Source organism: Chanodichthys erythropterus, chromosome 10 (genome assembly GCF_024489055.1).
Source record: "Chanodichthys erythropterus isolate Z2021 chromosome 10, ASM2448905v1, whole genome shotgun sequence".
Taxonomy (NCBI): domain Eukaryota; kingdom Metazoa; phylum Chordata; class Actinopteri; order Cypriniformes; family Xenocyprididae; genus Chanodichthys; species Chanodichthys erythropterus.
Window position 1 is genome coordinate 43,972,866 of NC_090230.1, and position 13,249 is coordinate 43,986,114.

Sequence of the window (13,249 nt, forward strand, 5' to 3'; positions counted from 1 at the left end):
AGAGGTCTTTTAAAGCCTAATTATATTCAAATTGACATGCTCTTACCTGGAGGGTCATGTAAGGTCCTTCATCAGTTCCACTAATTGAATATTAAAAATTGGTCTTCACTAAAAAAAACAAAAAAAAACAAAAAAAAACAAGAGCTTCTGACCATTAAACAGCTAATTAATGTTAATGCCCTAAACATAAGGCAAAGTCTTCCCCCTAAAGCCATTCATTTCATAATGAAACAGCTGCATCAAACCAAAAAGACAATGACAAAAGATGAATCTTTTATGCTATTATTAATATAAGACATTTTGTCTCTCTCAAAAAGAAAGCAACTCTGTAAATGAGAATGAATGCCCCCTTTAAGACCACTTTGTTCTGATAGGATATCCTCTTAATTTTGGATTAAAATATAGGACAAAGTAATCATTAGCTATAACACTACCTAAAACACTATACAGTATGTGCATTTTTTCTCTAGTCAGTGATTCTCTGTATTTTCAATGAGTAAAGAAATGCAAATGTAATGCTTAGAGCAGATGTTATTTTTGCAATTTTCTGAAAATAAGTGAAAGACGTATTATATTACAGATAACGATTAAAATATAACTTGATATTAGGGTGGTTTGTCACTGCATTTCATTCATTTCTAAATTCAGTGTGACTCAGTTGGTGTTAGTTTCTTCCCCAGAGCCTCTCCGTCTAATGGCAAGGTGGGAACCAGGATGACACTGCTGAACACAGATTTTTATTATTTGTAAGTGTTTGAGATTAAATGCATTTATAAAACAATTGAGCTCACCACTTTCCTGAAACAGCTCAGATGTGGAGAAAATCTCAAATGGACTCTATGGCCCGGTTTCACAGACAGGGTTTAGGCTAAACCAGGATTAGTCTTTATTTCAATTAAGGTATTTAAGTAGCTTTTATAAACATACCCTATAAAAAAACATTACTGGTGTGCATCTTGAGACAAAACAATGACTCTTGACATTTTTTGAGATATGTCAGTGCAAGTTACTTTCAGTTAAAGCAGCTCAAACATGCATTTTAGTCTAGGACTATCTTAATCCTTGACTGTGAAACCGGGGGTAAGACTCGTTTTAAAAGATTTTCACACATATTATGAGCAATATAAAACGAGTACGATATAGCTGTATATCAGCACGGTTGTGATTTGGCTGTAGGCAATCGACGGCACAAGTGCATAAATAAATAAGAACAACAATGGATAATAAACCCTCTTTTGTGAGGAACTACTTCCTTCCGCCACGGATTAAAATCTCAAATTTTAAAACAGTTTAACAGTTGAGCCCAAGCCTCCTTTACTAATTGTAAACCATTAGTTTAGAACTAACGGAGGAACGTTGAGTCGCTTCATTGAAACTTATTTCTAATATGTAGAATATTATTAGAGAGAGAGAGATCTCCTGAGCGAGTGTATTACCTTCAGCTAGAGATGCTATTCTTCAGGTCAATCTCATAATCACAAAATCAGTTTGAATGTCCACTGAGGAAATCTCTCGCGATATCTCTGTTATTTATACTATTATTATATTTGTTATATATATGTAGAATATTATTTACTGAACAATAATATTTAAGTAAACAACAATAGCCATTATAACAGTATAAGAAGTAAAATAGGAAATAAACACAAGCAAACAGTTCAGTCACACGTACAAAAGCAGCGCTCAAGTTTAGTAAGTGCAGGATTTATTTTCAATGTAAATATGTTATGAAACTTAAAGGGTTCACCCAAAAATGAAAATTCTGTAAATTATTACTTACCCTCATGCCGTTCCACACCCATTAGACCTTCGTTAATCTTCGGAACACAAATTAAGATATTTTAGTTTAAATCCGATGGCTCCGTGAGGCCTGCATAGGGAGCAATGACATTCCTCTCTCAAGATCCACGAAGGTACTAAAAATATATTTAAATCAGGTCATGTGAGTACAGTGGCTCAATATATTATAAAGCGACGAGAATATTTTTGGTGCGCCAAAAACAAAATAACGACTTATTTAGTGATGGCCGATTTCAAAACACTGCTTCAGAAAGATTCTGAGCACAAATGAATCAGTGTATCGAATCATGATTCAGATCGCATGTCAAACTGCCAACGTCTGAAATCACGTGACTTTTGTGCTCCGAACAGCAGATTCGACACACTGATTCATCTGTGCTCCGAATCTTCCTGAAGCAGTGTTTTGAAATCGGCCATCACTAAATAAGTCGTTATTTTGTTTTTGGCGCACCAAAAATAGTCTCGTCGCTTTATAATATTAATATTGAACCACTGTACTCACATGAACTGATTTAAATATGGTTTTATTACCTTTATGGATCTTGAGAGAGGAAATGTCATTGCTCCCTATGAAGGCCTCACGGAGCCATCGGAACTAAAATATCTTAATTTGTGTTCCGAAGATTAATGAAGGTCTTACGGGTGTGGAACGGCATGAGGGTAAGAAATAAATGACATAATTTTTGAGTGAACTAACCCTTTAATATAGCCCTTAAGCCAAATCTGTTAGCTCTGGAACAAGTAGATTATTAAGACCAAAGATTGCCGGTTTTATTTCCCCAAAACGAATTATACCTCACGTTAGCGTCTTAAATTTTCAAACAGGCGCTATGTTTAAATATTAATCGCATCTGAGGTCTAAACAACTATATTCTTGCCTAAAAAGCCTTAAAACTATCCGTTACAAAATAACAGCAGTATCTATAAAAATATGGTGGATTTGCTAGTGATGGGGAGTCGACTCTCGGTGTCGACTCTGTTGCTCTGTCCGGAATCGCTCACTTTTTTACTGATTTTAGGAATCCATGACGTACATAATGCATGGCAGTTAAGTGCATAATGGTTAAGTGCACTAAGCAAGGAGTGAACAAAATGAAGCGAGGAATTCGGACACTGACGAATAGCGTCAGAGCTGTCGCAGAAACTTTGTCACATACATTTATGTAGCTTGCTTTAGAAATGGATAACAGTCAGTGACTTTAGTTTGTAATTATACATACCTCCGTGTCAGCTTTAGTATTGATGGTAGCTTATATTATTGCAATAAATATAGATTTGATTTTCCATAGTTAACCATGTTCATTAAACTAACCATACATGAAAATAATAATAAAAAACTCACATCAACAATAAACACATTAATAAGTGTAGGCTACATTGTGCATTTTTTATGTATTGTATTAAGTTTAGTATCTTAAATTAAATTAAAACTCTCGTGTCCAAGCACTTTTAAGACAATGATCATGTGCGTTTAGCGCCATCCTCCGACTATTATAATGAGATGAATTCATTGAAGAATGCCTGCTTTCTCGTTTATTTAAAGGTGCCCTCGAATGAAAAATTGAATTTATAGGCATAGTCAAATAACAAGAGTTCAGTACTTGGAAATGACATACAGTGAGTCTCAAACTCCATTGTTTTCCTCCTTCTTATATAAATCTCATTTGTTTAAAAGACCTCCGAAGAACAGGCGAATCTCAACATAACATCAACTGTTACGTAACAGTCGGGGTGTTCGCCCCCAATATTTGCATATGCCAGCCCATGTTCCCAACATTATGAAAGGCATTAGACAAGGGCAGCCAGTAACGTCTGGATCTGCACAGGTGAATAAACAGACTAGGTAAGCAAGCAAGAACAATAGCGAAAAATGGCAGATGGAGCAATAATAACTAACATGATCCATGATTACATGATATTTTTAGTGATATTTGTAAATTGTCTTTCTAAATGTTTCGTTAGCATGTTGCTAATGTACTGTTAAATGTGGTTAAAGTTACCATCGTTTCTTACTGTATTCATGGAGACAAGAGCCATCGCTATTTTCATTTTTAAACACTTGCAGTCTGTATAATGCATAAACACAACTTCATTCTTTATAAATCTCTTCAACAGTGTAGCATTAGCCGTTAGCCACGGAGCATAGCCTCAAACTCATTCAGAATCAAATGTAAACAATATAACAGTATACAATACTCATCCGACGCATACATGCCGCATGCATGACGAACACTTTGTAAAGATCCATTTGAGGGTTATATTAGCTGTGTAAACTTTGTTTATGCACTGTTCAAGGCAAGCGCGAGCTCCGTGGGCGTGGAGCACGAGAATTAAAGGGCCAGTAGCCCTGAATCTGCTTATTTATAATGATGCCCCAAAATAGTCAGTTAAAAAAAATGAATTAAAAAAAATCTATGGGGTATTTTGAGCTGAAACTTCACAGACACATTCAGGGGACACCTTAGACTAATATTACATCTTTTTAAAAAAAGTTCTAGGGCACCTTTAATTCTGACATAATATTCGACCACAGATGTTTTTTGTGACTTTTCTCTCTGTAAAATTAGGTATCGCAATTAGCAACATTGATAGGCTACTCATCAAGTCATCTCTCAATTGGACTAATTTGGACAGTCTCGCTAAACGTGTGTTGTTTTAATACGGGGATTTTAAGGCTTTGTGTCTGGGAAAAATAAATTAAAGGGTCATGAAACCCTCCTGTTTTACCCTGGTCGTTCACACCTCTGAGTTTCAAAAAGTTTGTTAAAATGGCCGTGTAAAGCTCTGGAAAAGTGGGAGTGTAGAAGGGGGGGAAGAGGGGAGAGAACAACCAATGAAGCACAGACATACAACACACTCATTGTACAGAATAATGAATATTAATATATGAGCACGGAGAGAATGACAACAAACTCCAAAGCACAAGGGAGAAATGTGAAAGAATATTTAATAGGGCTAATAATAGGCTACTTTGATTACATTTATGAGAACTGCAGTCTCAAAATCAATCTTTTAGAATAATCGTGTCATCGCGTTCAGATAGGCTACACCACTGTATCAGTGTCCAGTTTGCACATAGAATTTATTTGAAGAAGAATTGATGAAATATGTGTGCATAACTACACCGTGCTGGTTAATGTTTGGTGCAGGAGAATGTGTGAAATAAAAACTTTAAACACGGATACTTTATTCTATATGAGCTATGTGTCACGTGGCTAGTGTTATTAAACTCATCGCGGAGCTCCGCGCTGAAACCAAGCATATGCGCGCTCCGCCTGTATATCATAAAAACAATCGTATTTTTCATGTGTTTGTATTCAAACTCCAGTTCTGACCGCATCGCGAGCAAAATACAAACAACACACGTGCTGTGCTGAGGGAAACAGCCTAAGGCTTGTGTATTTGAACGCAGCTAGAGCAGGCAGAGGAGAATGAGCCGCACTTTTGGGACATTTGAATTCTCCGCTGTAATGCGATCTCACGCGAACATATTTTCCATTTGTGCTGGTAGATTACAGCAAAACAATCCACATGCACACAAACCTCTGCTCTGGTCGTGTCACAGGAAAACACATTGTGTTGTAGCACTGAGGAAACGAACACCAACGATATGTCTCTGAATGACAAGAGACTGAGGCGATAGAAGTGATACTTCCTCATGCATAATACTGCAATTATAATCGTATGCATACTATAGTGCACTTATTGGATTGAATTAGCTTTATGTCATGAATATATATGTTGAGATTCTACGTCAGCATGTTCGAAAGTACACAATGACGTCAGATTTTGTGACGTTGCTCCGACTCAACTTTTCAAACCGGAAGACAGAAATCGCTCTGAAAAATGCAAAAATAACAATTTTTCACTTATGAATAACATTAATGAGTACCTTTAGTGTTTTCAATGATGTGCAGCCTATACATATCTGTTTACATCTCAAAAAAAGTGACCCTTTAAGTGTGTAAAGACTGCCATCTTGGCTTATTTATGACCCTGTTTTGATGTACAGTGAATGGAGTCGGGAGTTGGAGTCGCCCCAAAAAAACCTGGAATCTAACACCCCTAGGATTTGCTCATCTGCCATGACACTAAAAAATAAATAAATAAATAAAATCTGCCATGACACTTGCTGTGAGAATGTTGACAGTGGAGTGATTCATATGGTGAAACGGTTCCCGTGGTGATAATGGTATAGCCTAGAATGTTGCATGGCTGGAAAGACCTCTCAGCCAATCAGATTCAAGAACCAGAAACAACTGTTGTATAAATAATTAGGCTATTCTTAGATTTTCAAAAAACATCACTTTGTTTTCATCCCACAGTGTGATTTATAAGCTAGTTCCCTCATGGGGACTAAAAATATCCTCAAAAGGACATGAATTTTCGGGACTTTCCATAAAAATAGGCTAATGATTTTTGTAATATCATTATGTCTATGGAAAGTTCCCATAAAACATGAAAACCCAATGCGTGTTTGTGTGTGACCCTAGTAAACCCTGCATTTTGGGGACAAAATGTCCCCACAAAGATCCAAAATCCTTGTCCTTGTGTGGACATTTTTGGTGCTCATGAGGAAAACAGCTTATAGCCTTCTTGTGCTCTCGGAATTATTGTAAGTATGAGTTTCCCAGGTAAAAATTGCACATGAATGCCCTCTCATTTCAAAACTTGAATGCGATGAGCTCGTTCACTACTTCAGAAGTGGGAATTATGGAATTTCCGATAGCACGTGAAGGCAGCATTAATCACACTGTGAGATGAAATATAAACATCATCATGTCTATGGAATGTCCGCATAAAACATGAAAACCCAACGTGTGTGTGAGACGAATTGCAGAACTGTTTTTTAATGACTAATTGAAACAGTTCTGATTTTCAGAAATGATTAGCTAGAATCATTCGAACTTTCCAAAGCTGCTGATTAAACAGCAGCGTCTTCGGGCTTCACCCGAAGAGGGCGTGTCGCTGGGGGGCGGAACGGGGGCGGGGCTTCGCGCTCAATTCTCCAGTGTGGATTCGCACTATCTCCACTGCTCGTCCGGACTCCAGACTTCACCTTCGCGCTCCGCACAGAACAACTCGCCTGATCCTTTCAACGCGCTCAACCAGCGACTTCTCTCGTTACTATCCAACAACTTCAGACGTGCATATCTCTGAGATTCTCTTCGGACTGTATAGAGGAGAGCCGGGGTTTTCTTTAAGGATGCAATCGGTTATCTACCTTTTCGGTGCCTTCATAGCAGTCCTTGTGTTTCCTCCAGGTATGTCAGTTAATTTATCATGAACATTTTATAATCTCCTTTTCCCATTCTTTCATGTAACATCGCTGCCGTAATCCGAGAATTTTGTTGAACCTGTTCGTTCCTATAGTGACCGTTCGACTTTTTATACTTCCTTGTGTCAACATCAACAAGTGTTTATAATAGCCGTTGCCGCAGTTTGTTGGCAATCATTGCCATGTCATGTGTTAGATTTTTCATTTCTCCCACGTTAAGAACAAGAGGTCAACTCTCCACCTGAAGAAGATTAAGCCATCTGTAACCGCCTCGGACATTCACATTCATTCATTTTATCAGCAGCAGTAGGAGACTGTGATAAAGCTTTCAAACTTCAAGGTTTCTTAGTACAGAACAGTGAATACGAAGTGTTTCAAAGTTTGGACCGATGACTTGACATGCGAGGAATGTTGATGATACTACGTGTTTGTTTCTGCATCACGCGCAGAAACATATAGAGCAGTGACATCACACCTGCGCGTGTTTCTGAAATCCCCACAGCTCTATTGTATGCGTCAGTCCCAAACAGAAACTAAACACGGACCTTAAAGGGACAGATTACCCTAAACTGAAAGTCATTTCACCCATGAACATTTTCAAAAAATACCCTGGTTGGTCGTTTCCATGACAATGAATGTATGGTGGCCTATTTAGCCGCGAAACGTCAAAAAGGAACTTAAAACCCATAAAAAGTCGTCCACACGGCCCGTGTGCGATATAGCCTTCGGTAGGTTTGTGCGAGGAACAAACCGAAAAGAGCTGTTGTCATCGGATCATTGAGTCAGTGAGAACTGGATCAGTTTGATTGATGGACGAATCATTCAGATGGGGTTTTGTGAATTAGATCACCTGTCTGATTTATTGAAAATATCTATAATAGGCTAACACTTATTTTTTGGCCTGTTTCTCACTAAAAGCTATTGTATGTCGCCAGAGGACTATATGTTGTCTTTGGACTACTTTTGTGGTGATTTTGTGTGGTACCTATTCATTCTAATCGCATTGAAAAAAATCGCAGGACATCCTTCATTCAGCCTTAATTTTTAGCAAATTAAATAAAATCATACAGATTTTTGAATATGATGCATAATTTTAATTGTGTAATGTACTATTCTTTTAATAAGCGACTATATTATTTTTGGATCGTGCATGGATGTTGTTCTGTGTGCTCAAATTAATCAAAAGTTAATCAGTAATTGAAGTCTATTGGATTTTGCGACGCGCGCGAACAGCGCTGCCCGGCTTGAATCTTCTTTGAGCGCGTGAGTGCGCTATGAGTGTGCGCGCGCTATGTGTGTGAGAGGGAGAGAAAGAAAGAAAGCGAGCGTGTGCGTCCTCACGAGAGGTTGCGGAGGTGGAGTGCGGCGTTACAAATTCAGTCATTTGACTGGTGTATGGTTTTGTCAGTGTCACATGCTTGTTTGCTCATCAAAATTGATCTGATATGTCGTTATTCTTGTTCATAGGCTACTAATCTATGTTAAGGCGGTAAAGTGATTGATAACTGAGGTACTGGCTACTGTTGTATTGCTCATTATTCTTTTTAAAATCTTTTTCTTGAATAATGGCCCACTAAAGATGCATTATCTATCTATCTAATAGAGAGAGATAGGCTAATGCTTTATTTATTTATTTATTTATTTATTTATTTATTTTCAATTTCATTGGCTCCTATATGGGTAGTCCTCACATTCCTTGATTAAATGATTATTACACACCCATCTTTTTCAAAATGAATGTTTCTAATAAGTAACTAGATTAGAACGTTTGGGTGTGCAGTTTACATTGTAGAATTAAACGTCAAAGTATCTTCAAGTTATGTTTACTAAAGGCTTTATTTTACTCATAAATTGAAAACCCCCATTATAAAACCCCATAGGAAAATCTTGAGGGAACCAGCAGCGAATTAGTCTTCTGGGTTTTGACATTGTCCCTGCACTCTATTTGTGAACTAATCATATTCTGTCTAAAAATAAAATTTTTACTATGTTAGGTATGTAACAATGTGCCATGTACAGTCCATAATGAGAAATTTGTTAAAATCAAATCAAATGTGTTCAGCATGAAATTAAGGAAGCTCAGTTACACAGCAGGAAAATGCACATCATGTGACATTTCCAAATATAACACTTGTTTGTCAGCCTCTTTACAGAACTTAATTTAATTTTATTGTGTGACAAAGAATATGTTGTTGATTCAAAAGAATGCACTGAATTGCACTGGAAATTCATTGGAAAATACAGTTTGAGTGAAGATTCTGTTTAGGCTATTGTTTTGGGATCCTGTGCTATATGTGATGGGTGTGGTTCATGCTTTTCCCTGAGGAACCAAATACCATCCTTCAATATTTCCTAGTGAGACAGAACATGACATCTCATGATTTATCCTGAGATGTTAGTATATGTCTCAACCCCCCCCCCCCCCCCACCCCCCACCCCCCACACACACACACAGAGACATTGCTTTAAGCCACATAGGCGGTTTCTAATAGTTCTCCACTACCCCAACCTACCCCAAACAAACGCTCCCCCACACACACGCACACACACAACCCATAGACTTTACTCATAGGGTATTTGCTGTTATGACCCTCTGGCTCTTTTTGGTTGTGTTTTGGAAAGGTCAGTTTCTCTGAAGTGCTGTCAGCAGGAGACTGATCACTTGTATGCAAACAGGTAAAGAAAAGCACCTCAGCCATCTTTGTGAGCCCAGTTCTTGGATCATATGCTCTAGATGTATTTTATAGCAAAAACCTACAGCCTACTGAATACATTATTTAATTTGTCGATTAAATAACCTAGCTGATGAAACATTTCCTTATTCTGATTAAGAAGAATTTTTCCTCACATTCTGAAAGCTGCATAATTAAAGCACTGATGAATGTGGACTAGATTTAATAGCATGCATGAAAATATTTAATAAATCATCATAATATTTTAAATAAAAGAGTTTGTTTAAGGTGAATTTATAAAAATGCACTCTTGGAAATTTCCTGTTAGGTTACACCAGGATTACGTCTATGTTTACACATCAGTGATGTCACTCTGAATGACGTTTGACTATGAGGAGGAACTGAAACTCTCAGGGCTGAAAAGACAGGCCTTTGTTTAGGACGAGAGATGGAAAAACCTAATTACGTTAATACTGACACTAAACCGCATCTACACCAGGAAATCCCGCATCTGATCATTTAAGTATTCAAGTAAAAGATTCATGCCATCATGGCCTGATGGGGGAATATTTTGTCATTGTTTATTGGCAGGCAAGGGCTTGAGCTGATTAATGTCAGTTCCACTTAGATATCAAACAGGAAAAAGCATGTAGTGAAAAGAGAATTCTAATTCATATTTGCATATTCATTTAGTTCAAGCCTAACTATGGCACTCTTTTCAGGAACAGCCAATGGGAGCATATGGGAGCATAATTTTATAGCTTTAGGGCTTTGTTCATCTCAAATGGTGGGAAGAGGAGAAAAAAAATTACATAGGCTAAGTGAACAGTGTTTTATGCTAAAATGATTTTGGGTATTATGCTGAAATTATTGGATTTAGGTTTGGAGGAGACAGGCAGCTAAGGTTTCAGAATGTGTTTTTGACCAAACATTTAAAGGGATGAAGTGCTGAGGCCATTATGTCATCATTTATTCATATTTAAATTCTCTCCCGACCACTCAAATACATGTATGCTCCATCGTAGGCTTTTACAGTACATTACTCAAGCCATGTGTTGGACCAAGCATCTGCTGTCCCATGAACACATGCGCGCACACACACACACGCATACATTATCCCTCCTATGGCCTCATTGTGAGTCTTTCTTGTCCATCAAATGCACTCCCCATTTGCTAATGGATTAATTGAAGCATTGCTAAGAAGGAAGACCTGCTGTCTGCACCGCCCAAAATGGCCTCCTGAGACTACACCCAGTCTTATCTACTCATCTGGTCTCACACCCCTCCCTTTTGCAACCTAATCAAAGGGAATACTTACATTAGGTTCGTGTACGCAGTCTGACGGACTGTTAAAACGCCTTTTACCAAGATTGCTGGTTGATAAAAGCCAGTTGGTGGTCTTAAGTGCCGTGTCGAGGGAATATTGTTCTCTCTCTTTAATACTGTTATGCATATAATCAGTGTAGCGATGCACAGCAGGGAGACACAAGCACGAAGCTTCTGAGATAAGCTTTAAATGAGAAAGCCAACTTTTGCGTGCTGTACACAATAACGTAATTTTCACAGCAGCATTCTCATCTACACCAAATATGCAAGTAGCAACAACATTTAATTCAAGTTCTCCTGGTGGCTGTCTTGCTTTTCACCAAGAAAAATCCAAGGCTGTATGTTTTCAGATCAATATCCATCATAGAACAACTCATACAAGATGTTTGACTCTCAATCGGAATGCAGAAAGCTGATTAAATGTGCCGATTGGACTAGTTTATCTGCATTTATTTATTAATGATTCTTGCAGACTTCAGTGTCTGGCAGCCTGAGAGGATGCAAGTCAGAACATTAATGACTGGCAAACAGATCATCTTGAGTTTAATGGGATTGTTTAAAGAGCCATAACTGACTCTTTTGGGCCACTCTTGCTCATTTATGGGCCGGTGGTATAAATATATTGATGTGGCAGTCAATGAAAGGGTCCGAGCATGGCTATCGATCAGACAAGCATCCAATTATTTCTACACAATGTGTTTTTTAACATGCGCTCTTTGGCGGTAACTCAAGAGCGTGGTTAGTCGGTCCACAACGAGGCCACCCCAGGCTGTTCAATATAGTTTTAGCAGCAATTAGGTGGCAGTTGGAATCTTATTTATAAGTTTGCTTATAGTGCAAGAGTCATAAGTCACCCTTTCTATGGGGCTGTCGTATTGATCAGTTCAGAGTTCACAGTGTAGAGCCAATTTGAGCGTTTAATGCTTGTGCTTATAAAATGTACATGCCGTTTTGATCCGAGACCGTTTAAGCCATACGTTTTGAGGTCGATAATACCCTCCAGAAAAGGATTTACATACATCGGGTTGCTTGTTCTCATGTAGTGGTTAATGGTGGTCCGGCAGATATTATTTCATCAATGTCAAATGTTTGTCCTGGCATTTAGATCCATCTACAAAAGGTTGCAAGTTGTAGCGGCCCTTAGCCCGTCTCCCTCCCGCCAAATCGCATTCTGTCAAATATCCATCAGAGGCTTTGAGCGCTTCAATTCAAGCTGACATTCAAAGCCACACAACCTTTCTGGCAGCCATGGAGACGCACGATAACCGGATTCCCATTCTGGGTCCGTCGCTTTGATGCTGTCTGTGATGTGCAGATTGCATTTCTCCATGTGTGAGGAGACGTTCCTGCCTGCCACTCTCGCCTCTATAAGTGATGCTTTGAACCCAAAAGGGCATGACAGAGGAAGGCAAAGTTTTTTTCCCCTCTCTTAAATCTGTTCCGGATAGAGTGAGAGAGAGGCGGATGGAAAGAAGGTTAGAGTGCCTATGAGCTCCATGTGTTAGGGACAGGATCTCCCAGAGCTGTCAGTGTGAATGAGGAAGCACTGATGTTGGTTAAATCTATTAAAGGTAATGTGGGCTGAACCGTAAACTTGACGGGTGGAGGCCCTATTCAGTGAGACATTCAGCGCAAACAATGCGGGCTAAAGAAATGGTCTGAAGTCTAGCCTTTAAAGCTTTAATTGCTCTTTTAGCAAGTTCACAATGCACCTATTAGTTTGAAAGCATTTCTTTTTCAGATTCAAGCATAAGGTTGTGGCATTTAGGCTTGAATTGAGAATGCCTTTTAAATTCCAATTACGCTTTGCATTATAATTTAGAAAAGTGGAATTAAAATTACTTTTAAACTTTAAACTTTAAAAGTTAAAGGGATAGTTCACCCAAAAATGAAAATTCTTTTATGTACTCACCCTCATGTTTAAAACCTGTAAAAACTTTTGTTCCGTGGAACAAAAAAGACGATATTTTGAAAAAGTCATTGAGGTCTAATGTTGTTTTGGAGCCAAAAGACTTTCATTACGGGAACAATAACATTCTTCAAAATACCTCCCTTTATGTTCTTCAGAAGAAAGAACGTCACATAGGTTTAGAATAACGAGGCAGAGTAAATTATGCATATATTTATAAATAATGTATGTGTGTGTGTGTGTTTGTGTGTGGTTCAGGACAGG

General features: G+C 38.2%; 1 protein-coding gene across 2 annotated transcripts in view; it reads left to right on the forward strand.

The window, feature by feature from the left end:
- The first annotated feature begins 6,835 nt into the window (after positions 1–6,835).
- The window catches only part of alcama (activated leukocyte cell adhesion molecule a), an 82,078-nt gene continuing 75,664 nt past the window's right edge, over positions 6,836–13,249 (forward strand). For both annotated transcript variants that reach the window (XM_067397858.1, XM_067397857.1), the window contains exon 1: positions 6,836–7,064. In XM_067397858.1, the coding sequence (XP_067253959.1) occupies positions 7,007–7,064 (58 nt within the window). In that variant the 5' untranslated portion in view covers positions 6,836–7,006. The remainder of the gene's footprint in view (positions 7,065–13,249) is intronic.